This window comes from Patiria miniata, unplaced genomic scaffold, assembly GCF_015706575.1.
Source record: "Patiria miniata isolate m_02_andy unplaced genomic scaffold, ASM1570657v1 HiC_scaffold_3, whole genome shotgun sequence".
Taxonomy (NCBI): domain Eukaryota; kingdom Metazoa; phylum Echinodermata; class Asteroidea; order Valvatida; family Asterinidae; genus Patiria; species Patiria miniata.
In genome coordinates, this window is record NW_024037069.1 from 37,685,744 (window position 1) to 37,712,436 (window position 26,693).

Genomic DNA, 26,693 nt, shown 5'->3' on the forward strand with positions numbered 1-26,693 from the left:
ATGGCGCAGATTACGAGACGCAAGGAGCCTGAGAAGTCTCCAGGAATACATTGGCTATGTCTCGCTCTACTCTGCACACTACCTTTATGTCTTGCAACGACAGAAGATGATGCCTGTCACGTCTGCGAGTGTGACAGTTTTAAGAAAATTGTAAACTGCAATGGAAAAGGTCTGAAATCGATGCCAAACGGAATACCACATGACACAACCTTGCTGTAAGTTAGCTCGTGTGGTTTTAAATCAGTAGTAGGCTTATTTCAGTATAGTACACCTGCACCCTATCCATACGTGCAATTGCATATAATAGCCGCGAAAAGTAAGTATCCCTATGAAGTTTGATTTTTTTTCCGAACGAATTTTCAAAGCTGATGATGTCGTTGAACGGTTTTCTTTTAATTTAGACTTCAGAGCCAAAAATGTCATTGACAATTAAGAGATTTGTATGTTGCTTCTTCTTGCTTAAGCTGAATTTAGACTTGGCCCATGTCGCCGGTGTCGCGCCTGCAGCTAGTCTTTGCAGTATGCGTACACGTACACACACTGAAGTGGTACGCGTATTATATGGCACGGTTGCACTCTGAGCACGACGTTGATGTGCATGGAATGAATTCAGGGCTGGATTTCGAAGGCAGTGTGGATTGTGGATATCGACTTACGTTCGTCTGGACACAAGCGTCCCTCTCCTAATTCAAAAGCTGAAGTGAAACAAAAATGATAACGTAGCCTGGAGCGATTGGTGTTTTTTCAGTGTCTCGTTATTTTTTTTAGGGTGCAACCCCTTTAAAGTTAGCAGAATCATTTGAAATTACTCGGAAAATAAATGTAGGCCTACCCACCGATTTAATGACCAAAAAACACTTGCTCAAAGTGAAGATAGGACCTTTTTTATCATATACCCTGTGAAACTATCCCGCCTAAAATTGTAGTTCAATATAAAAAGTGCCATTCAAGATTGTAATGAATAACAAAATATAACCCTTTTTGGGTAGAAACCAATGAATTTAAAATTGTAATGTGAATATAAATTTAATGTATGCACTAATGCTGCATTCGGCCTACAACTCTTATGTTTTCTTTCCCAGCTTTTTTCCATAGAAATCTGCAAAGTAATATACTTGTAGTTATCTATATACTTGTATAATTAGCGACTTTTTATCGAAATTTCTTGAAAATCCTGTTTTTTTTTCTACACAGAAAGTTCAATAAAAATGAGCTGACAGCACTGAAGACAAATTCATTCCGGAACCATACGTGGCTTGCTATGTTGTAAGTAGGCTTATTACAAACCGTAAAGTTGTGTCTGCCAATGAACAGCCTAGACCTAGGGTATAGCCTACGTGAAACCTTGTCGCCCCCAGTCCCCCCCCCCCCCCCCCCCACTGAGATTTAGAGTTTCTAAAAAAATTATCATTGATCTACATGACGTCCCCCATGAAATGTTCCAGCCCCCTCTCCCCCAGCGCCCACCCTCTCCCCTCCCCCACTGAAAAATTCATGGCTACGCCACTGGTCCCGGTTGACCATGCACACCATGGCTCGAACTGTAGTGTGATCCGGTACACTCGCTGGCCCCGTTCAGCTGTTGCTTCCCCGTGACTGTAGCGGTCCGCTTCCGCTTCATTCCGGCCGTCTCTGCGAAGCGATAGCTCGTACCGTGCCCACTCGGTTCAGCTAGAATCTTTGGCTTACTTGGTTCCCCCAGTTAATGTTGTGAGACTCCGTCACCAGTGTTGAAACCAAGGAAAAGCTTGACCAATAAAGTCACTGTGTGAAAGCTCTGTTTCCCGCCAAATTCGTTATCATAGATAATAATGTTGATTCTAATATAAAGTTAATGAACTAATAAGGAATGCAACAATAATTTCAGGAATGAATTGCAGAGCAGCTCCGCAGTGGCGTAGCCAGGATTTTTTCAGTGGTGGGGGGGGGGGCTGGAACATTTTATGGGGGGCGTCATGTAGATCAATGATTTTTTTTTAGAAACTCCAAATCTCAGTGGGGGGAGGGGGGCGACAAGGTTTCATGGGGAGCTGTCCCCCCCCCCCCCACGTTTCATGGGGAGCTGTCCCCCCCCACGCCCCCCCCCCCCCCCCACTGAGATTTTGAGTTTTTACGCCACTGCAGGTCATACAGTTAAAGTTTATGTAAACTTGTATGAAAAGTCAAAGAAAAGTAACTCCCATGATCTATTTGACACCAAGTTTGTGATAACTTGCCGGTGACGTCCTAAATAATTATCCAGACAATATGTTTATTTTGTAACATTTTATGTTCGTCTGTCGGTCTTCTATGCTGTTATGTTTACTTTTAGGTACCAACATTGGTACTATGTTTAATTAACCTGTTCATTTGTTTAATTAAACTAATAACGCACATATAGTTGCCAAATATGGCACTGACAAGTTTGAAGTCGGCAATTTCGTCTTTAGAAATCTGGGTACGTCGGGTTACCGTACACACAGTTGTCCTGGAGACAACAGTACCAAAGTACAAAAAGTCGTACGCAAGAGCTCCCCAGCAAGTATCGCTGACGCCATTATGACTCCAAAATGTCACACTGTGTCACACAGTGAAATAACTAAACAGCGTCGTTGTATTGTGAACACATAAAAGCATTTAAGTCGCGTTCTTGCACACTTTCTGCAAGGCGACATAGCCATGCATTATGCAAGTGGATTGTTTACTTTCGTTTTGACGGGGACTTTACTGAATAGAGTCTGGTGACTGTACATATAAATGTCTTTGAATAAAAGTCGAATCGTTCATTCATGTGCACTTGTTATGCAAAGCAGGGGCAGTGGTTCAAGGATATCTATGCTGACTTGCATAAAGTGTGCAAGAACGCGACTTATATGCTTGTATGTGTTCACAATACAACGACGCTGTTTAGTTATTTCACTGTGTGACACAGTGAGAAATTTTGGAATCATAATGGCGTCAGCGATAATTGCTGTGGAGCTCTTGCGTACGACTTTCTGTACTTTGGTACTGTTGTCTCCAGGACAATTGTGTGTACAATAACCCGACGTACCCATATTTTTTAAGACGAAATTGCCGACTTCAAACTTGTTAGTGCCATATTTGGCAACTATATGTGCGTTATTAGTTTAATTAAACAAATGAACGGGTTAATAAAACATAGTACCATTGAAGGTACCTAAAATATGGCGTATGGTGTAAAATGGCATTAAAAATAGAGCCTAAATTAAGCAATGATGGCCGCTATACAAAAAAATGGTCATAAGCCAGTTAGTCCACACGCGTGTATACATGGGTATGTAAACACGGGCAATCGCGGACTAGGGACAAAAGGGTTAGGGCACAAACAAAGGGTCCACGATTGATCGATAGTCCACGATTGAAATTCGTGTACAAAACCAATGAGAACTGGTGCTAAAAAGTAGGAGTACAAACAAAGGAATGAGGATAAGGGACAATAGGGGGTCCACGATTGCCGGTGTTTACAAAGATGGGTGCGTGGTCATCGTTATGGCAGTTCTTTGTGAAAGCAGTGAAATTGTTTTGACTATGTTTCACAGACTTACATGTGCACAAACTGGATTTTGACCGTTTCTCAAATGGCCGTCGTTTCTGAATTTAAGCGGTATTTTCAATGCCACTTCCACTATATTCCGCCAAAACCTTGTAGTTTAGGAATAACTTAAAACAATTTCAATATGTCTCCTCAATTTTGAGAAATCTTCGTCTGGTGAAAAAGTGTAAACTTTTTTGGGGCCATCCTGTACCCTGCGTTGCTATTAATTACCTTGTATTCGCTGTGCATGTGTTGCCTATAAATTACCTCATTTACACTGCGTTGCATATAAATGATGTTTACGTTCGTGTTTTAGAGGTGCTAATCATCCCAAAGTAAGAACTTTTTCACAGAAATGTTTACCCCTAAAAGCGGTAATGCAACTATTTTTTTTGGCGTTGAAATAAAACATAAGAAGAGGTTTTCCTGGCATTTTCAAACGTTTTCCTTTCCAATTCAACGATTTTTACATTCGAATTCGTCCAGCAAAATCAATTTAGTGCAATTTCAATATTTAATTTCGTCCTTTTTTCATACAATTTCGATTTTGGTAGAGGCAAATTCAAACCATGAGCTGACATATTCGTCCAGGAGTATTCGATTTCGTTTCGTCTACGCCGAACCGTGATATTCAGAAAACTGATGCCACCCAATTTAATCCAAACCTTGTTTACTTTCGTCATACTTCATTGTGACATCTTCAGTAGAAGGCATACAGGCCGCTGATAAGAATAATTTTCCACTTTTTTTAGTTTCTTCATAAATTTATTGTTTGTTTCTTTTGCTTTTGTCTTCTTAAAACTGCGTTTGAATCAGTTTTGGGCATACATGTTACACAGAGAACGATGGGCTCTCTTAGTTTGTGGCAGTGGCGCACCCAGGATTTGTTTTTTTGGGGGGGGGTTCATAAAAAAATTTTTTTTATAAACTTGTTAAAAGTTGAATTTTTTCAAACAATTTTGCGCCAAATTTTTGGCCGCAGAAAAAAAAATTGGGGTTTTTTTTAAAGGGCGGCCTATTTTGGTTTTTTTTGAAGGGCGGCCTATTTTGACGTTGGTGACGCCACTTACACCCCTATTATACTACTCGAACAAAGGCCACATTCATATAACCAAGGCCAAATCGTGGGACAAAAAAAAATGAAAACTTCTTCGGGGGGGGGGGGGGCTAAAGCACCCCGAGGCCTCCCCCCCCCCGTGTGCACCACTGGTTTGTGGCATTTTCTTCTTTCATTTTAACACTATGTTTACTGTTTCAAAACATTTAAAATTATGTTAGAAATTATGTTTTGTTGTTCTTGGTCATATATTTATTTGTTTTTCTGGTAACTGCTCTGATTTGGGAAAATCTTCTAGTCTGATAACATCATGCGAACGAATGTGCCAAATGGTGTTCATTTCTGGACTCTGATGGGTACTTTGTGTTGTGTGAACATTTTTAGGAAAAAGGACGAAATTTGATTTGGGGGTCCAAAATTGCCTTTTCTTTTGGTAACTGCTAGGAAAATCATCTTGATCTGATAACATGATGCGAACAAATGTTCCAAATTGTGCTCGATGACATAATGAAAATACACACACACCAGACTAGTTTACGCATAACACACGTTTTAAATTGATTGACAGACGAATTTAATCTCTGAATGCTGTCATTATTTTAGCAATAGCTAAGGCGAATTTGGTCTGTAGCAACGAATACTCTTATTTTACGAAAAACACGTGAAATTCCTCCACGACGAATGTGAATATTAAAATTGGTGAATCGGACTGAAAACTGTTTTAAAGTAGCCGAGAAAACTGAAATTGATTCTTTTTATTTTGAAAACAAATCACATTTATTGAAGAGCGCCGGAGGCAATTTTAAATTAATCTGTAGTTATGCTGTGCTGAAGATAAAAAAAAAATTACAATTTTTTCAACCAAGTCATAAACCAACTCAATTTTTTCCTAATAAGAAGTTTAAACTTGTTAAAACGGCATATTCAATGCTTGTTTAATTATCTGGGGAAAATGCGCAATAAGGTGACCTTTTTGTATTTTAATCAATGCCAGGTATTTGGCGAACAATCAGATATCTGCCATCGAGTCAGGAGCTTTTAGCGGCCTTACCAGCTTAATCCGCCTGTAAGTTTTTTTTTATGCAATGTCCAGAAACATTTATGTTGTTACTTGCCGTGCAGTTTTCTATACCAGTCATAAAATCTGTTAAGTATTACGCCCTTTGATGCAAACAGACAGATAATTACTATTGTGTGTTCACGGGTTACTGCCTGGACTATTTGCAAATTTTCACTCAAAGTCGATTTTTCCTTTTAAATTCAGTTATCGCAAGGGAGACTGATGCCCAGAGGTACGAGTTGAAGATGTCCATGAATTTAAAAAAAAAAAAAAAATTCTTAATGTTTTATTCTGTTTGATTCTGACATCTCATATTTTTGACGCTGCACCAATAGGCTAAAGCTGCTTACAGTTTTCTATAGTTTTCTCATAGTAATGATTGTTGCTTTTGAGATTTAAAAATGCCATTGAATTAAGGCTACACTGGCAGTTCAGCCGCTGACAATTTGTATACCTAGTCTAGTAAAATGGGGCCAACATAATAAACAATCGACTTAAAGTTCTCAAAGTTATTGAAAAATTTCCTTAGAATGGGGGAGGGGCGTGCCCCGACCCCCTATAGCAGGGGCACGCCTTCATTCAATATCACTCCCCCCCCCCCCCGTCTCAATGCGATTATATGATTATTAGGAACCTCTTGACCTGTTTTCGATTTCCATGCGTAGTACCTAATGTCAACATGATTACTTATTAAACCTTGTAGGGATCTGTCAATGAATGGGCTGACGGAGTTGACTCCAGACATGATGAAAGGTGTCGGTGGATCTGTCATTGGGTAAGCCTTAATAAGCCTTACGATGCGAAATTAAAAGCCGAGAGGTTCGCAAGTCCTCATCTGAGCCGTGAAGATAGTTGGGTCCCCTCCCTAGCCTCTATCAAACCAATGACAAACTTTGAAACACCAGTTGGATAAGTTGGATCAGGATTCCAGCCCTACAGGCAGACTGCCGACCAAGGCTAAGTTCTACCTATACCCAGGTTTGTGATCAGTTGCCCCTCTCGTAGGCAGACTGCTACGCCAAGGCTAACGAGTTCTACATGCCAAAACACCTGGTTTAGGCGACAGGGGCCCGCCTATACCCTCTGTCTTGTAAAAACAGGGTCAGCGCGAGAAGACAGGATTTGATTAGGAGAGGCTAATGGGGAGACGCTGTGCTATAAATGGGACACTTCAATGAGAATGGAGCTGCTCATTTCACCATTCGATCCCCAGCACATCATAAACCCATTTGATGGCCGACTTGATTATGATGATTTCTTAACTTAATGTTATAAGTATGCTCCCCTCAGCGATATCATAACCGAGACAAGGTTTTAGGGGCTTTATATATACACAATCTTGAAATGTCACTTTCGAAAGGCTGGGGATCTTCTTATATAGTGCAGTGATGGGGAACTGCATACAACAAGTATGCAGTTCCCGGCAACGTGCATTAACTTGTACATTATGCCCATTTTACGCCCATTCTCACAGTATCACTGTTGAATTGACCGGTAAAGGGTGTCAGGTAGGCCGTATTTTAGATATTTCATCATTTTTAAACCAGATGCAGGTTTGGTTAGGAAATTATGTTGATGTTTATTTTAAAAAATGTGGGGGAAATTATTGACGGCCATTGCCATTGCCATATGATGTGACTGTCAATACCCCTCCCCACCCCAAAACCCCAAACAAACAAACAAACAAACAAACAAACAACCCCAACACCCCAACAAACAAACAAACAAACAGCCCACACCCCAACAAACAACCAGACAAACAGTGGGGTTGAATGTCCCACGTCCCTTGTACTAACGTTAACATTACACCCTCTTATAAACTACAGGGGAAAGAGTAGCTAGCTGGTAGAAGCGTATTACTCAAAAGCCATATAGGAACGAGGTATCTATTACGTTTATTGTCTTATGATTCTATCAGTCTTTTGGGAAGTATGTGTAATTAAACGGCATATTTTCCTTTTTCTTTTGGGTATTACAGACTTGACTTCAGCGCATCTAATAATAGTATCAGAAGCATCAGCCCATACACATTTAGTGGAGGTTCCTTCTACATTCGTGTGTAAGTATAGTCGTTATTAAGTTTGTGAGTGCAATGGTACGAAAAATTTCATGAGGTGACAGACGAAATGTTCCATTCCACGAGGCGAATTGACCGGTAAAGGGCGTCATTCTCTCTTTAGTCACGTCCAATGGCTACCGGATGACATACCAGCCCATGCCGCCCTTGTCCACGTACTAGGGGGACTCCAGCCTGACACTGCCTGGAAGAGACCCAGGGGCCGACCTCGCAACACAATGGGTGCGGCAGCTAGAAGTTGACCACAAGACACGTGCACAACAGCTGTGGCAGTCTGCATCTTCCTTTTTCTTTAATGATCGCCTGATCTGGGCGACTCAACGTGCCCCATGATGGATTAGGAGAATGATGATGATGAAACATTGGTTAGCTCATAAATATTTCATTTTCGTCCTGGATGTACGGTATTTGAAATGAAACGCGGTAGCGGTTTTTCTTACAAACTTTTCTTTAATGGGAAATAAAAGTATTCAAATGCATGTATTTATTGATTTGATAGAAAAATCTACAACAACGAGTTGTTGGAGATTCCCTCAAGGCTCTTCTATCGTCCAGGCCAAGAACATCACATACTGACTCTGTAAGTCTGGTAAAAGTTATCTTATTATTATCTTCTAGAGGATGGGGAGAAAAAAAATGGGAGGTTGGGTTGGCTGGTCGGTTAGTAGTCTTGGCCCAAGATTGATAATGCTCAATGCAGAGCATCGCTGGTGATTGTTGTAGAGTGCCCTCGCACAATTGTCCATGGCTAGTAAGAGCTGGCAAACTGGTCTAATCGTGTCGTTATAGGGCGCACAATCGATTGGGCGCCCTATAACGACACGATTGCAATCCGCTATCGATCACTACCGTCTTCTATCTGGTTAGTGTAATCAATCCTATCACTAACAAAATTGTTGTTTATTGGCAGAGATGCTCATATGAATTATTCTTTTTTACAGGGATTTCAGTGGAAACAAAATTCAACATGTGGCTGCCGATGCATTACTCGGAGTGAAAGGCGTACAAGAGGTGTAAGTATAATCTTATGTTTTATTTCAATATCAAATAAAATAATGTTGATATGCAATTAAAGGGAAGATACAACATTTGCAAACTTCAAAACACAAAATGATCAAATTATCACAAAATGCCTGACGGGATTGTTAAAGAATGACAGTCTAAAGCATCCTATAAAATCGTGGCTCCTGGTGTGCTGACAATTTCAAGAAAACTTTTTTTTTCCAACGCTGGTCGGCCCGGCGACCAGCTTTGGAGAAAACTGACTGTTTTTGTAAACTGCTCCTAAATGTTCACATTTAGTTTGCCGCACTTTCTTTGCAATTGATTACTCACCTGTGATGGGGTACAAGCGTGCTAGACTGATTCTCTGATCTTACCATTCCCCAAAGTCTATAAATTGCTCCGTTTCATCTTAAGTGGGGTCAGGGAACCAGACTACAAGAACATGGTTGGTTTTCTCGGACATCTCCGGACCAAAAACGTGAAACAATGTTTGCTATTACATACTAATCCTCCCAGTCCATTTATTTTTGAAAATTGCAGCAAAAGCAAATGTTGTACATTCCATTTAAAGGTATAAGTATGAAACGTGGGGCATTAGATGATACCGACAAATAAGTGTTCTTCGTTGATACATATTTTTGAAATGTGGACACAATCCTAAAAATTGATTGACAATCTGTTCACCGTGGAAAGATGGTCACGCCAAGACTTGAAATATAATTGACCTATCGCGGTAGAATCTCGTCAACGCAGCTTGTGAAATATTGTCAAATATATACATGATTATACAAATGGACGCGGAACGTGCAAAATCTGAGACAAACAAATAACCATAGGGTTGTCTAAGGGGCGTGGATAATTCGCAAACTGCCGTAGGTCAATTGCCAGTAAAACATTTTTCTTTTCTGATTCTGCTGACTGCATGGAACCTATTAAAACAATCAAGATAACGTCTTCTTCTTTTTCTTAGCGGTGAAAACGAATTTTATTTTCGTCTTGAATTTTTCATTTTCTGTACCTTAATATGTGAATTACTGTTCAGTCAATTTTGAAAAAAAAACACCATAATTCAAATTTTGACTGGTTCACTGCCCAATAGGGTTGTGCATTCATGTACTTTGCTTGTCTGTCATCAGTGTGTGTCAGTGGTGCAATAAGAAGCTTTGTAGTATCTCGTGAAATTAATGAAATATGCTAAAGTAAAATCTAATTTTGTTTCGTACTAGATTTCTAAGTTCCAACAACATTGCATCTCTGCCCGAAGACCTGTTTGCCAACGTTACTGTGTTCGGCACCCTGTAAGTTATTGTAGGTTCATTGTATGAACTTCACTCAAAGATCTTTTTTTTCCTGGTCAAATATTAGCTAAAATGAAAATATAAATGTACTAACAAATCGCATGGTGCGGATCCAGAGAGGGTTTGGGGGTTCAAGCCCCAACCCCCCAGCTCCGACTCCGTTTTGTTTCTTAACAAATAGATTAAAAATATCATTTTGAATCATCTGAATTATATTCTTTCTTTTTTCACAGAGATCTGTCTTCAAACGATTTGTCAAGCATCCCGGATGGACTTTTGCGTTTTCAGCGGAAACTTCGAACTCTGTATCTCCACCAAAACTTCATTAGAGTTCTCAGAAGGGAGATGTTTGTTGGACTTCAGAACTTAAGGACTTTGTAAGTGATATTACAAGTGAAAAAAAACAAGAGTCAATATTTTACCGACAGCACAATTTTTAAATAATACATATTCTTACCTTTTGTTATATCCTTAGAATATGTTCATAATTACAAATTTAACAACCTTCTAAAGCAACAAGCTTAATATTTGTGAACTAAAAACATCGATAATATAAGTTCTCCCGGCTATTTTCATTTAAATTCATCAAGTCTAACAATCAATTTCATCCGAGAAACTTTTTGCACGCTTTTACCAAAACCAATTTAGTCATTTAATTTCAAAGTTTGGTCACCCTCTTTAAACACTGGGTCGAGAATATTCGTCATTGCAGATCATATTCGTCTAAGCTGTTAGCAGCATTCAGACATCGAATGTGTGATATCAATTAATTAAAAACTCTTGTTAAGTAAGTCCGGTTGTTTTCCTCAGTACAATTTGGCTCATTCACGGACCAAGTACAGTACTGAACTCAAAGAACAGTTGCCAAAACAGTGTAGTAAAGATTACCAAGATCAACAAAGCAAAATGCTTTAAATAAATAATCGAAAAAAATAAGTGTCAAAATGAAAGACGGAAATGTCTAAAAACACGAATGGAGACTCTTAAATGTCCTCGTATATGTTATTATAGGTTTCCCAGCTATTTTAACACTTTTATCACACAAATTCCCTATATTGATACTTTAATTTCATCCCCGAACATCGCCAAGCTCACTTCTCAATTTGAATTTCAGAAAGCCACCACTAGATTTCATTTAAGGTTCAGTATAATTTAAATTGTTAGCATTCCGATTCGTCCAAAATCTGTGAAGTTCGTCTCGTGAAGCCATCGGCATTGAATTGACAAAGCAAATTCGTTTTTTGTCAATCGTTTTCATGTTGTTGTCATTACTTTTCGTCCCTGGTGACTTAAATCGTATACGATGCGCCCAATATTTAGACTTATTTGAAGAATTATGCGAATTAAAACAATGATAACTCAACATATATTTCCTTATATGTATAAATAAAAGTAGTTTGCTGTAAGGCGTGAATTATTATTGCTGTGTTTCACAATTAACATTCGAGTCAAAAATTGACATTTCACAATATGCACCGAAATGACATGGACACTAAGCATTAAGTTCAAAAACCTTCTTAATGTTGTTTTTTGATAGACATACCTTATTTCTGTTGTTTTATTCATATACATATATTAAAGAGCAACATTACGAAGGTGTTTGATCTTAATGCTTAATTTCCATATGCTAAGCAAAGAGCATATTGTGAAAGTTCAATTTCTGATTTTAATGTTTATTGTAAAAGAAAACTCAAAATTTACCGCTATACTTTCATTTATAATGAAATATTTGTAACAAATTCAAATTTTATTAATGCGCAAACATTGCAAGTCCAAAGATTTGGCACATTTTTAATCGTAATGTTTTAAGTCACCAGAGACATTAAAACGAATGACAAAAAACGAATTTGCTTTTTCAATTCAACGCCGATTGCTTCACGAGACGAATTTCAAAGAATTTGGACGAATCGGAATGCTAAATTAAAGTATCGATATTGGGAATTCGCGTGATAAAAGTGTTAAAATAGCTGGAAAAACCTTAATTATGGTGCATTAGACGAGATTGATTTCTGAATAACAAAGTTTTGTAAAGACGAGACGATATCGAATACTCTGGGACACAAAGTGTTTTAATTTGCTTGAACTAAATTTGAAATTGTCTAACGAAAAGATGAAGTTAAACATTCGAGGTGCACTAAATCGATTATGCTCGACGATTTTGAATAATAGGATCGGTGAATTCAAACGATAAACGTTTAAAAATAGCCGGGAAAACCTATAATGACGTCTCTGTGATGTAACTCAAATGTGAATGGAAATATCAAAACCAAACTTGAGCTTTATAAGTTCACTTGCTGTCCATGCATTTTGTTTCCAATAATACCACTACCTAATATCCAAAATTCAAAGTAGAATGTTATAAACCTAACCTCTTGAAGTTTCAGCTAGGAAGATACCACACGTCTCGAAAAAACAGTGAAAATCATGCAAACCTTGTAATCACAAAACGCGATGTCATCATTTCTAACTCTTAATTTCCAAAATCACTCAACTAACTGATCGTTGGAAATTTCCTACATTTCTTGATTTCTTCTAAATGACAGCAAGCCCGACGGAATTATTTCACGGGGTGTTTAGTACCAGTACGATCTTTAAATCAAGTAAGCTTTTTGATGATAATTCGGTAGGTTAATTTTGGGTTAATTTTGCAAATATATATGCCTTTAACAAGTCAAGATTGTGGTATCGATCAAAATGAAGAAGTTTTACTTCTTTTGTTTGCAGAATGATTGCTGACAACCCAATAACCGAAATTGATGAGCGAGTGTTTTCTGATACGCAGCTAGTAAACCTGTGAGTAGTCCTAGCAAGGAATTTGGTGATTAAACTCTTCACTTCCTATAGATAACTTAATGGGACAGTTTGAATAAAAATGCCCCATATACACATCGCTTGGACCCAATTGGTGCAAATATCCACGTGTCCATTTGACCATAAGGTATATCAACTAGTTTGTGTTCTCGGTTTGGTTTCTTTCAATAGTTACTTGTTCAACGCGGAGTTGCGTTCAATTGGAGCCAGGCCGTTTATGACGAGAGCCAATTCGCTTCTGCTTGTGTGAGTTCCAATGAAAACGAAGTGCAAAAACAATTCTCTTTATGATTTTGATTACCAAACAGTATTCATTGAACTGTGTATCCGTTAAAAAATGGGTTTTTATATATAAAAAAAAACCTTTTAAGATTGTTAATCCACATGCTTTCGTCTCAGATCTCTTTACGGTAACGACGTCGAAGTTATTGCTGATTCGGTTTGGCAAGATTTAGGACCTCGCTGCAACGTGTGAGTATATACTTTGCATAATTATTGCAGGACATTGAAGTGATTTAACATCGTACTTATATTTTGCTGTGTCGCAATTTACATGATGAGCAGTTTCATACTTAATTTGAAACTTATTTTCGGATTTCACCTCGAAATATAGCAGCTTTGTTTTTCAATTGCTAATTTCCTAGCGGTATAAAAAGTATTCACTTTACATTGAACAAAAGAAATCCACCGACGTTTAGTTATTGGATTCACAAAATTCGATAAGACCCAGTAATGTGACACGAGAACTCTCTTTTTGCAAATTTTGGTCGGTCGTTCTCATACGTTGTTCTTTTGTTGATTGTTGATGTTGATTGTAGATTGTTGATGTTGATTGTTGATGTTGATTGCTGATAGTAATGTTGATTGTTGATGTTGATTGTTGATGTTAATGTTGATTGTTGATGTTGATTGTTGATTGTTGATGTTGATTGTTGATTGTTGATGTTGATTGTTGATTGTTAATGTTGGTTGTTGATTGTTGATGTTGATTGTTGATGTTGCTGTTGATTGTTGATAGTAATGTTGATTGTTGATGTTGACGTTGATTGTTGATGTTAATGTTGATTGTTGATGTTGATTTTGATTGTTGATTAGTGATTGTTGATGTTGCTGTTGATTGTTGATTGTTGATGTTAATGTTGATTGTTGATTGTTGATTGTTGATGTTGCTGTTGATTGTTGATGTTGATGTTAATTGTTGATTGTTGATGTTGATTGTTGATGTTAATGTTGATTGTTGATGTTGCTGATGATTGTTGATGTTGCTGTTGATTGTTGATGTTGATTGTTGATGTTAATGTTGATTGTTCATGTTGATTATCACTTGATATGTGACGAAATTTGCGGTGATCGCTTCAAACCTAACATACATGATGAACTTAATGCAGAAAAGACCTGTGCGCGAAAAAAAATGGATGACGTCATCAGACCGGAAGTTATAAAGAAAAGACCTTTAAACCTTAAACAATTGCTAAAAAATCAACCGTGAGAGATATAATCAAGATTTGTCTATATATAGCAGAGTAAATATAGCTCTGGATACAATGACGTCATCAAGTGTCATATTACAAGCAAATAAATATTTCCATATTTTATCTTTGAAAATCAATATAAAATCAACTGCTACAAATTTGATTTTGTTTTTTATGGCATTCGATAAAATATTGCAGGGTCTTTATTTTTGGTATTAAGTGCAAAATCACTTGACCCTTCCTTCCGGTCGAAACCATATCATCTTCCACTTTTAAATTATTAGGCACTTCCGGTTTTGATCGGAAGGAAGGGTCACGTGATTTTACGCGCACAAGATAAAATGAAGAGCAAAATTCAAGTTCCGGTCTGTCACGGTTGATTTTATATGGAATTTCAAAGATTAAATTTATTAAACTTTCAAGTGACGTCACGTGACCCATGATGACGTCATAATGACGTAATTACAAAAAAAACACATTTTCTGTGGATTGTGCATTCATGCATTGACAATTGAAGTTCATATATGTTTTCATTTTGCCAAACAGTTCTAGAAACGAAAGTGTCTTGAATAAAAAAAAAAAAGTAGAATTCTTACAATAACAATAGGTGTTGGGCTTTGACGCCCAACACCTAACAAGAAAAGTGAACTCATAGAATAATAGTAGGTGTTGGGCCTAACGAGAACAACCTACACGTTACCATTGTGTTACCGTATCGTTGGTACACATCGTCGATGACACTTCGCCTTAAAGCGACATCACCGTCTCTCTGGGCCCGTACCGAAGTACTCCCCGTACGTGGAGTATTTTGGGTAGCGAGTAATTTGGAAAATAAGCATAGTAAACACCAAACAGAGTCTTCCTTGGAAAATGTTTAACGCAACCCAAAGCTAAAAAGGCACATCTTTGTTGAAAGGTTTTGCTTGATTTGTATTTTCGGTGTTGGCAAGTGTCCAATAAGGTAAAACAAAAAAATAACTGATGAACTGTAGCCACTAAACTCGCAAGATAGTTCGATGACCATATCGCTGCTGTAAAAAAGGCCAACATTTTGTAGTAACAGAAAAGAACCTTGCAATCGTCCAACAGTTCGAAAGCTTGACGGAATAAAATTGAACGATAACATGATAATTATGCCATCATTCTTTCCAGATCTGTGTACTGTACAGGAAAGAAGCACCAATTTGTCAGAAACTTGAGGAAAAGGGAACAATGGTTATCAAAATTCAAACCACACAACGAAGAAATCATTTGCTGATGGCGTGGTCAACCGGCTAGACGGGGCGCAACACGGCCGCGTCAACCGGTGGAGGTCTCGGCCCCGGCCAGTCGGGGTCGTGTTGCGCTCTAACTGATAAGCTTTATTTATCTCAATCCCCCCCCCAAAAAAAAAGGGGGGGGGAAGACAGATGAGGATCACTTGCGTGTCGCCCACGGTAGATATCCAACAGCCTCCCTTACAAGTGGATGCCATTTTTTCCCCTCGTATCTTTTTTTTGTCGACGTGGGAGAATCGGAGAGAAAGAAAAAACAAGCAATTCACAACTCCTGTTGAATGTGGCGCTCGTTCAGACTGACCCCACGACAGCTAGGGTAACCGGGAAACGACTGGCGTAGATGGAGGAGACTGATCCGGTGTGGTTGTATCTCTCGCCTCGTAGTTTACGGACACTGCGATATTATACTGAGCATGTTTGGCAAGTTCGCAATCATTTTTTGCACGTGAGAAAAAAACCACTCGGTGTTTTTTTTGGGGGGTCAAACCTGCACGTCAAAAACGAACGGCTGACAACACCCGAGGGAATTCCCATGCATTAATGTCAATTAATACGGGTTTTGAAAGAAAAATAATTGCCAGAATTTTGTTTTCCCAGCGACCAGATGATATCTTCTATCCTGTATCTTCTATGGGTCCCCACCGGGCGCTCAAAGAAAAACATAAAAGCCAAAAATAATGAATGGAATATGCTAAATTTCCTAAATTTGTTCTCTAACTGCCTTAGAATGCAAGAGAAGGTATCGTAGATTTCAAAATAATTTTCCGGGGGGGGGGGGATTTTCCCGAACCCCTCAGCAGGGTGTGCCTTATAGCCTATGATCCACCCCTTATATCACCCCCCCCCCCCGTTTCCTGAGAGCTAGATCCGCCCCTGAATATTCTAACGGATCGTGTTGCAAGTGCTTTGTCTGTGTTATTTCATATACTTATGCAAACCATGCAGCAGACACAAATATCTGCTGAACCAAAATCTACCAATGTTCAACACTTTTGGTCCGTGTACAAAATGGTGTAAATGAGACATGTTGACCTGTAAGTGAAATGTTTCACTTTTAAGAACTACTTTGTCGTAAACAGGTGTTCACAAGTTGATGGGTTCATTAACTCTGGGGTGTACTTTCCCCATTGTGGATTTGCACCAGTTTTTAAAAGGTGCAAGATCGTTGTTTTATTTTACCTTCATGCTGTATGCCATTTCGGCTCAATAAATCATATCAACTATTCGTTGTCATAAGCCGGAAGATGGGGGTATTTTCCCCCTTAATCCTCAACTAACCGACGTGGGTCACGCGTACTAAATAAAAGTGGAGTTACAATTGGAGAGGCATTGCTGCACGCAGTGTGGTTTCAGGATCATTAATCACTAAAATTCCCGGTGTGTGAACAAGGTAGAAAGCTATTATTCTCCTTGCAACAATAACCAGACATGTCAAAAAGGAAATACCACGGTATAGCTTGAGAAAAGCTCAACTAAATCCATGGTCATAAAAAAATCACAAGCACAATAACGTCGTAAAAATATCAACCTGCCATCTGTCAGTGGTATGATGTGGCTTTGAATCGCAGCCGTGAAAATAACAATACAATATAGATTCTATGTACAGAAAAATAATGGTGTTCACAGTTTAATAGTTCAGAAAGTGCATTCGGTTAACAGCCTTGTACTGTTGTAGTTATTTGTGTATACAAATTGACCAAAAACATGGATACAAAAATGTATCATAAGATGTTTTGAAAAACGACCCAGAAATTGTGAAGCTAAATCAGACATTTCCGTCCACGCAAATGAAGCACCTTGTGGCATGTGTAGAGGGCGCCCTCGACATTATTACGTAATATATGTCAAACGGAAATACGTAAAAAAATTACCCTTCTTTTGACGGTGCTCGATTGCCATCTTTCTCGTAACAAGTGCAGAAATTCAGTGTGTTCTTCGGTGTTCATAGGTCGATACGATTGCCAAATAACAACGCACGTCGATAAATTCGAAGGAAAGTCGAAGGTAGCGTTAAGGAAGCGCAAGTGCATATATGCATCATACTGGGTGAGTAAAAAAAAAGAAACCCAAAGGGCAGGACCAATTTTTACCTGTAGCACTTTCAAAATGTAGGATATGAACGCCTAGTCATTAAGCTTTCTTTTAGTACAAGAATCATTCAAATCACTTATGTACTTTTCAAGTTACGGAATTTTGAACACAACCACAGTTTTAAAGTTCTGTCCACGGATCACAAAAAAGTAAATGTTCTTTCAGCAAAACGAAAACAATTCTCATGATGCATGTGAATTGTTTTCTTTTTGCTGATAGAACACTTACCTTTTTTGTGATCCGTGGACAGAACTTTAAATTTATGTAAGAGCGTTCGTGTTCAAAATTCTGTAACTTGAACAGTATATGAGTGATTTGAATTTTTGTTGGACTAAAAGAAAGCGCATTGATTGGGCTTTCATAATCTAGATTTTGAAAGTGCTACAGGCAAAATTTCATTCAAAAATTGGTCCTGTCATTTGGGTTTCGTTTTCTTACTCACCCTGTATAGTCAACATGGACAAGTGAATTCATAGGAAGTGATATGATAGTTCACAATGAGCAAGAATCCGTTGATGGTGTGAAAATACCACACGCGGTTCGCAATAAGCGATGATCTCTGTATGTTATCTCCTAACGTGTCATTCATAAAACTGATACTTTGCCACACACATCAACTCAAAATATGCATGTTTAAATCCATGTTTGACTTTTCAACATGCCGCCAGAGGGCGCTCTAACATTTGTTGACGTCACCTGTAAAATTGTTGTACAGTACTGCCTAGGCAGACACTCGAATCGTTGAAAGCAAGTTCGCATCTTCTGCCAATTTCAAATAATAAGGCACTTCCGGTTTCGACCGGAAGGAAGGGTCACGTGATTTTGCATTTAATACCAAAACTGAAGACCCTGCAATATTGTATCGATTGCCATAAAAACAAAATCAAATTTGTAGCAGTTGATTTTATATTGATTTTCAAAGATTGAATCTAGAAACCTGATACTTGATGACGTCATTATGACGTCATTACCAGAAAGTTCAAGAGCTATTTTAACTGTGCTATATACAGCCAAATCTTGATTATATCTATCACGGTATATTTTCTAGCAATTTTTGAAGGTTTAAAGGTCTTTTTATTGTAACTTCCGGTCTGATGACGTAATCAATTTTTTTTTCAATTTTTTTTCGCGCACAGGTGTTGTCTGCATTATGGTCATCATGTACATTAATTTTGAAGCGATTACCGCAAACCTCGCCACAGACATCAAGTGAAAATGCGTTTCTGACGTTTTTTTAACCTGCCGCTAGAGGGCGCTCCAACACTTCATGGCGTCAACTATTATTTTTTTTGAAAGGTCAATCCAGGAAGACACTTCAATCGTTACAAGCAAGTTCATATCTTTTCCACTTTCAAATTATTAGGCACTTCCGGTTTCGACTGGAAGGAAGGGTCACGTGATTTTACGCGCACAAAATAAAATGAAGATCATGTATTACCATGTCGATTCCCGCAAATTTCAGGTTCCGGTCTCTCACGGTTGATTTTAATATATGGAATTTCAAAGATTAAATTTATTAAACTTTGAAGTGACGTCACGTGACCCGTGATGACGTCATGATTACGTAATTCCAAAAAAGCACATCTGCGGTAGGTTGTGCATTCATGTATTGACAATTGAAGTTCATATATGTTTCATTTTGACACACAGTTCTGGAGAAGGAATGTGTATAGAAAAAAAACAACTAAAAATCCTAGCAAAAACAATAGGTTTTGGGCTAAAGCCCAACACCTGAAAATAACTTCTAGCGCCCTAGTTACTAGCAAGGTTCTACTGAAAGACAATTTTGCTCTCGCAGGGCGGGTTATTTGTGCACAATATGAAAGACCTTGTTGAGACAAATACAGACGCCAATAACAATAGGTTGTGGGTTCATAACCCAACACCTAAACAATCGGAATAAAATAGATTTCGTTCAAACAAAACATGCCAATTGAAAATTCGTTAGGACAAAAACACTCCATTTTGGGGCGTGCATGGGGTATGCATCTTTTGGCATTCATACTTTATTTTACGCTAGCGTGCCAGCATAACTACACTCGACTGCACGGCATATCCTTTCTGTTTCTACAGAAACATCTTTTCATCAACAACGGACTCGATTATGTCAGTTGCGTCCCAAAGAACAGATTGATCTTGCTATCTATCATTAATCATCGGCTCATTCAATTTCCACAGATCCATTGGCAGCACACTCAGGAGAGTTCCTTTCACCAGGTCTGACCTCAATATGTAAGTCTCAATTAATATTCGGTTAGGGATCAATGTCCACCGATGTGGCACAAACTCAAGCAGCAATCTCAAGCGTTTGAGTGAGTTTAGTCGCATTATGTGTAGCGGGCATGATATAGTCAAATGCATATACGCCGACACAATTAATTTTTACCGGTTATATGAATATAAAAGAGAGACTAAAGGGCCTATCTTGATCCGTTGTTGTAGACTTGCTTGACGGGACTTGCTTGACTTGACGGAACTTGACGGGACTTGCTTGACTTGGAGACTTGACTTGACTTGACTTGATTTGTCGGAAAAAGTAAAACTAGCTTGGCGGAATTCTTTGACTCGGTGCTAAGGGAAACTTGAAGACTTTACATGAAGACTCTCAATGCTTTAAACAATGAGATAAAGACGACTGGACGAAAGGGGTCCAAAAGGATATGTCTATACTCCTTCTCTAGCTGTCAGTTGATAAATGCAAAAGCTCTCAACTGTACAGTTATAAAGCAGTCGTGTCCTTCGTTCCTAAAGCAGGACAGAGGATGAATACATGAATATGGCAGGTTCAGTTGGATGGTTACAGAGACAGTTTAAACAGTGGAGCTGGTTGCTGCCAAACAACCTGTCTCTGTTAATTGCAGTTCAGTGGTCAAGTCAATATAAATATCAACTTCATAAAATACTTAGTAAATAGAATCTTCAAATAAGCAAAAGTCAAAAGTCCCTTTAAACAATAGGCTGTGTGTACCGTTGTCATGGTCACCAGCGCTGGTCAATGCCCTCTACCACTAGTGTGTATGCAGGTAGGTCTTACCCGGAAGTGAGTAAGATACCCCCAAGGACATTATACCAAGACCAATGCCTCAGGCATGACAAGGTTACACCTGTTGCATCATAACACTTAAAACAATTCAGGGAATACGAATGACTCATAATAAGAAAGAAAAAGTTGACCAGGATGGAAAATACCAAGGTCCTGAATAATCAAATTAATCTTAAAACAAAAAGGAATATCGAAGATTGAAAACTTGAAACTTGGATATAAAGAAAATAAAGAAAATGCTAGCTACTGGAATAAACTAAACTAGATAAAACTTAAAAGGCTATGCTAGATATATCAAGTAAAATGAATACACTTATCAAATGATCAAAGAGAACTACAAATTCACAGAATTTGTACTAAGGAAATTATTCCTCTTTTCACTTAAATCAAAAGTAACTGGGAATGATTATTAGATGCTGATTGTCTTTCATATGCCAAAAAGTTAACTGAATAATCCAAGGATGTTCATAATAATAAATCATTATTTTTGTACTTGTAGTCCTACAAACTCTTCTTTCTTAAGTTCTACTTCATTTAGACTAGAGTCGCCACAAGTCTTTAGTACAAAAATAGCAAATCGGAGTACATAAACTTTCAGATCAATCATAGAAAATCAAACAATTTAGGGAATCGATCAATTTGGAATTTGTTCTACTTTCAGAGAACATGGCTACTTCTCAAATCAGGTTATGAGAAAATTAATGCATCAAACATTCAAAAGAAAATTGTGCTTGCTTCAAGAAATGACAACAACGAAACAATAAAAATGTCAACTGCAGTAAGAACTTCTCAAGTGGAAATTGGCCAAAGTTGGAATGTCTAAGAACTCAATATTCATCTATCAAGCTTAACAACACTCTCAACTTAAAATATAGTGATGGCATAAAAGGAACATAATAGAAATAATAACAACATTATGACGACTTGGTCTAAACTTTGAGTAAAGAATAAACACTTTAACCTAGGAGTAAAAGTAAGATACAAGTATTATCAAACTCACCTAGAGCAGGACAGAGAATGTATATATGTATACCGCAGGTTCAGTTGGAGGGTTACAGAGACAGTTTAAACAGTGGAGCTGGGTGCTGCCATCTACCTGTCTCTGTTAATTGCAGTTCGGTGGTCAAGTGAAGGGAAAGTTCACTGGCCACCGAATTTATACAGTTTCTCCTCAAGGACTTTTGTGGTTGGTTGCAAGTCCTGCTACCAACCGCCCACACGAGCTGCCAAGCAACCAACCCATTTCTAAGAAAGTGCATGACCTAACTCTGGAGGACTTGGGAATTAGAAAAAAATGGGGGGCACAAAGTTCATCCTATAAGGCCAAAAAAAAAAAAATCGGTCTCTGGTCAGACCGAAGTTCCTGAATTGATGCGGCGACGCAGGTTTTTTTTTTTTTTTGGTTGGCTTTTTTTTTTTTTTTTTCAAGCTTGAATTGTACTGACAAGGTGGGTACTATTTTGCTTTTTTGTGTCCTCATTATACATTGGTGTCCTCCATAATTTGCCTTGGTGCCCTTTATCATTTGCCTTGGTGCAATTTCCCCATTTCTTGGTGCTCCTTGGTACAAATATTTGAGGAGGTGCAACAATAGAGGGCGCTGTTGTAGCTTCCGTGTTAATTTGAAGGGGAAAAAAAAGGTTGACGCGCATGATTAAAATCGACGCGCGCGCTGACCAGAGACCGAGTATTTTTTTTTTTTTGGCCTTCCATAATTAACCACAGTCCTCGCCTCAGCCCTACCACAGTGAGCTGAGATTGTTTTGTGTTCATTGCATTTTCTGTATTAATGAAGTGCTAAATTATGAATTGCATTGAAACATAATTGTATCTATTCATTAAAACTATGCAGAAATTTGGTCGGGACTGATTTTGTTCAAACACTATCCGTGACGAAGGAGGAACGCAATCTATTGATTCGAGCCGGATTCAGCTGTGAAAAAACAGGCTATAGAACATATCAGTGCACTACGTGTCATCAGGGAACCTATGGAGGAGCCCCCGAGGATTGTAAACCCTGTCCATCAGGTATGTTAAGCAATTTTTAAAATGAAATATTCCGCAGACGTCGTCGAGCAATGCACCCAAAATGGACCATCCAGTAAGCCCCTCCCACTGCGCAGTGGGCAAATTAACACGTGCTCCTTTCCAATGCCACACTGCATTTTTCTGCCGCGCGCATCATACGCGCGTGCACGCGCATGTCGGACTTTTATGCACGCATGTCGGACGTAAATCATGGCTGTGATTGGTCAGAATACCATGGAGCGGTGCTTACTGGATCGGTCCATTAAAATGATATCCTTAACTTATCGAAAGGTATCGCAACACAAGCACTTTATTCCCCTCTCGTACAGATCTGTTAATGCCGTGGTTTTGTTGCTTCTGATTAATGTTCTGTAACGAAGAAGTTTGGATTCAATGACTGAACTTAATTGAGGATAGTACACGTATTAAATATACAAATAATAACATTCTAAGTCGGTCTCGGCTTCTGCAGTTTGCAAACAAACCCAATCACTTTCATTCAAGATTTAAACTACTATTTACATTGTTGGAAATTGTGTAAATACTGTGATTAACCTTACGAAAAGTAATTCAGCAGAATTTACCAGAAAAAGCACTGCCCTAAAGCTTATTCTAAAATAAAAATGTAACAAAACTGTACTGAGCCTTGCAACATATTCGACAGGCATATAAATACAATAAAATAGTTTGTTTTGATGTCTCCTTCAGGAGGTTTTTTTCAAAACCGAACAGGACAAGTTGTGAAGAGAGGAGCAGACCTCAATTGCTTTTTCTGCAATAATGGCACATACGTTCCACCAGAAGCTCACCCTGGTAAAACCATCGGAGATTGCGTGGTGTGTCCATCAGGCACGGATACAAGCCGCCACGCAGGATTCCGCGCGTGTCCCTGTGTGTCGAATTACTACCGTAAAGATCGGTTTGGTGAATGCTTCGCCTGTCCGTTGCAAGGAACTGACTGTTCGGAAGAATATCAACATCTTCTGCCAGGATTCTGGTGGACTTGGGACTGGGGCTCGGTCGACAACTATCAATCTTACGAGAAATATGTACAAAATATCCTCATACATAACGAGAGCTACGACGAAAGCACGGTAAGGTTTAAAGGTGCCTTGCCAAAAGTTCATCCATGTCCAAGAAAAGAATCGTGTCAGAATGGGGGTGACGGAATAAATGCTACATGTGAATTTGGTTATGAGGATTTCTTGTGCTCTCAGTGCATTGCCAACTACTATTCTTGGTTTAACAGATGCTTTGAATGTCCCAGATGGTATGTGTTTCTTTTAGAGATTGTGGCTGCTCTGGTAGTTATTGTTGTTTTAATTATCATCGTAATGTGGGACCTTCGAAGACATCGGCGTAGAGGGCGTTCTGCCATCAACGCGTTGTTCTCCAGATTCAAGATCGTACTTGGTTTCTATCAGATCATGGGCGAAATATTCGAAGCACTGGATGGGATTCATTGGCCACAGGCACTTACTAACATTGGTTCATTTTTCCGATTGTTAGAGGTGAATATTGCGCAATTGATCGTTAGCCCTCGATGTTACTTCCCAAATTTCACATACCCAACTATTTACATAGAGTTTATAACTGGTATGAGCTTCGTTGTCTTTGTAGTGTTGTTGGCACTGATTGTGTACGGTTGCAGGAAAAGTTACCTGAAAATGACCAAATTGTCCAAGGAGGTTTGCAACAATATGTTGGCTCAAACTAAACAAACCTGTTACCTGGTGGTGGTTATTCTTCTGTTTGTCACATATCCAAGCGTATCGAGTGCCATTTTTACCTTGCTGCCTCCTGGATGTGACGAGTTCTACCTAGATGACACCGATCACTTCAAAGTCCTGCGACTCCGATCGGACTACTCCATCGACTGCGAATCAAATCAGCATGTCAGCTACAACTACGCCGCCGAAGTGTCCCTGTGTTATGTTGTTGGCCTTCCGTTGGCACTGTTCCTCATGTTGTGGGCGAGTTGTCGAAGCAACAAGGGATCTGATCAATGCTCCTCTGCACCGTCAGATGATTGCAATGCCGGGCAGCCCTTGTGTGACGTTGCAGCTCAAAATTATCAGCCAGATAGTTTGAACACCTGTCATTCAAGAGGTTGTAGTGAGACGGATCAGTCTGGTTACCAAAACGAATCTGATCTTGATCCTAAGTCAGATACCGAACTTTTGTGTCACGCCAATTCTGAAGAGATAAATACTTCTGAAGGTACCGGTGTGCAATCTGAAGATGTTGAACATGATGACGTGACAAGTTCCTCTCTCCCCGAGTCGGACCGAGAAAAGACTGACGACAATAAGATCACCTGGGTTAGTTTCTTGTGTGAGAACTACAAGGAGCAGTTCTGGTATTGGGAGATTGTGGAACTTGCTCGCAAAGTCCTCCAAGTTGTCTTCGTTCTGATGTTCGGTGCTGATGATCATTTCACGCTCTTTGCTACCATTGTCTTATCCGTGGCCTTTCTTATCGCCCATGCTTACTTGAAACCAATGAAGGATGCGGCAGAGCACCGTCTTCAGATGTGTTCCCTGACTACCATCTTCCTGAATCTGTCGGCAGCATCTTTGCTTCTGTTACCAGATGAAGAGAACCAGTCCAGCGATGCAAGAAAGGAATTTCTGGTCGTCTTCCTGATTGTTATCAACCTGAACATAGTTGCCTTTGTGGCAGGTGATTTGAATTTTTTTTTTTTTTAATTAAGAAATTTGGTTGAGAATAAGTTAGCTCATAAATCCAGGCCGTTCGCTCCAAACACCACTTTCGTTGATATAGGATCTATGTCAAAGTATAAGCCGTTACAAACCAGAATACCACATTATTATTGTTTTAAATTAAACTTACAATTTCTGATTACATAAAACTTTTAAATCGGATAAAAATACCGTATTATGGCAAACTCATGGATTATGTTTCCTCATTTTGATCACCGATTGTTTTTACTACCAATCCAATTACTCCAATTCGTTTGTATGTTTTAGGAAGCGCCGTTTGGACCTTAGTGAAGGCTGTATGGAAGACTTCGCGATCCTGTAGACCAATCAACACATCGCATACTGAAGGAGAAACGACTCTTAGACTAATTAGTGGCATACCTATATCTGATAGTATTTATGGGTCTGTGTCAAATCATCATGCTACAGGTGTATCATAGGAAAAATCTCATATTATGGTCTGAAAAAAATAATTCCCTGAACAATACGTATATATATATATTTTCCTCTCAAGGAATATTTTGTATGCATCTTTCTCTTAACAAGTGGTATTGTTCAGGTGATGTCTACTCATTTTTTCGTAATAAGTAGAATTTCCTTGCACTCATCTTGAATATAAGAAAAATCGATTGCAAATTAAATTGCAGTATTCAGTTGAAGGGCAAGGATTTAATGTCCCAGCTATTATAGGGCTAACCCCGAAAAAAAAATCTGCAATTCACTAACTCAACAATACAAAAATTATTTACATTTGAATGAGACTTTGAGAACAAAATTCAACCCGCGTTTTGGGAATAATTACCCAAAAATATTGCGAAGCATTTGCGACACAACGATAAATGTGTTCTAGAACGTTAGACTGGTTCTAGACCCCATTTAGAGTCAATAGCACAGGGGCCGGGAACCAGTCGGATGGCGGGAGGATCTGTTTGTGCGCGTTAGTCTGTAGGGCTAGACGTTGTTATGATGAATACGCGACAACCCGCCGCCGCCGCGATACCCGCCGCCGCAAGAGGGCGTTATCACGATCAACCAATATCACCTGGAACTGCCAGTAACAACGTCTAGGGAATCTTGTAAAATCTTGGCAGTTCGTGGTTGAGGCTGTATCCAAATCAGCTGTCTAGAGCTAGGTCTAGGTTTGCGCCCATTGAAAATACGCGGGGACGCGCTGACAATAAGACGTAGCCGTAGCTCTGGTTCGGACACGGCCTGA

The 26,693-nt window shown here is 38.9% G+C and overlaps 1 protein-coding gene across 1 annotated transcript; it reads left to right on the forward strand.

Annotated features, from left to right (window-relative positions):
- On the forward strand, positions 1 to 25,917 carry LOC119736792. The gene is made up of 15 exons (XM_038210801.1): positions 1 to 215; positions 5,587 to 5,658; positions 6,356 to 6,427; positions 8,229 to 8,309; positions 8,671 to 8,742; positions 9,961 to 10,032; positions 10,266 to 10,409; positions 12,757 to 12,825; positions 13,015 to 13,089; positions 13,243 to 13,314; positions 19,862 to 19,915; positions 22,579 to 22,754; positions 23,463 to 24,804; positions 24,862 to 25,436; positions 25,745 to 25,917. Exons 1-15 carry the CDS (start codon positions 1 to 3, stop codon positions 25,915 to 25,917), a joined length of 3,264 nt encoding a protein of 1,087 aa, XP_038066729.1.
- The last annotated feature ends 776 nt before the right edge of the window (positions 25,918 to 26,693 follow it).

What these genes read in the sequence shown, in the direction of transcription:
- LOC119736792 (XM_038210801.1), top strand. Translation starts at nt 1, where the DNA reads ATGGCGCAGATTACGAGACGCAAGGAGCCTGAGAAGTCTCCAGGAATA. An exon ending in GTGAAAGGCGTACAAGAGGT is followed by an intron (nt 8,743 to 9,960) that starts GTAAGTATAATC and finishes GTTTCGTACTAG; the next exon opens with ATTTCTAAGTTCCAACAACA. An exon ending in GTTACTGTGTTCGGCACCCT is followed by an intron (nt 10,033 to 10,265) that starts GTAAGTTATTGT and finishes CTTTTTTCACAG; the next exon opens with AGATCTGTCTTCAAACGATT.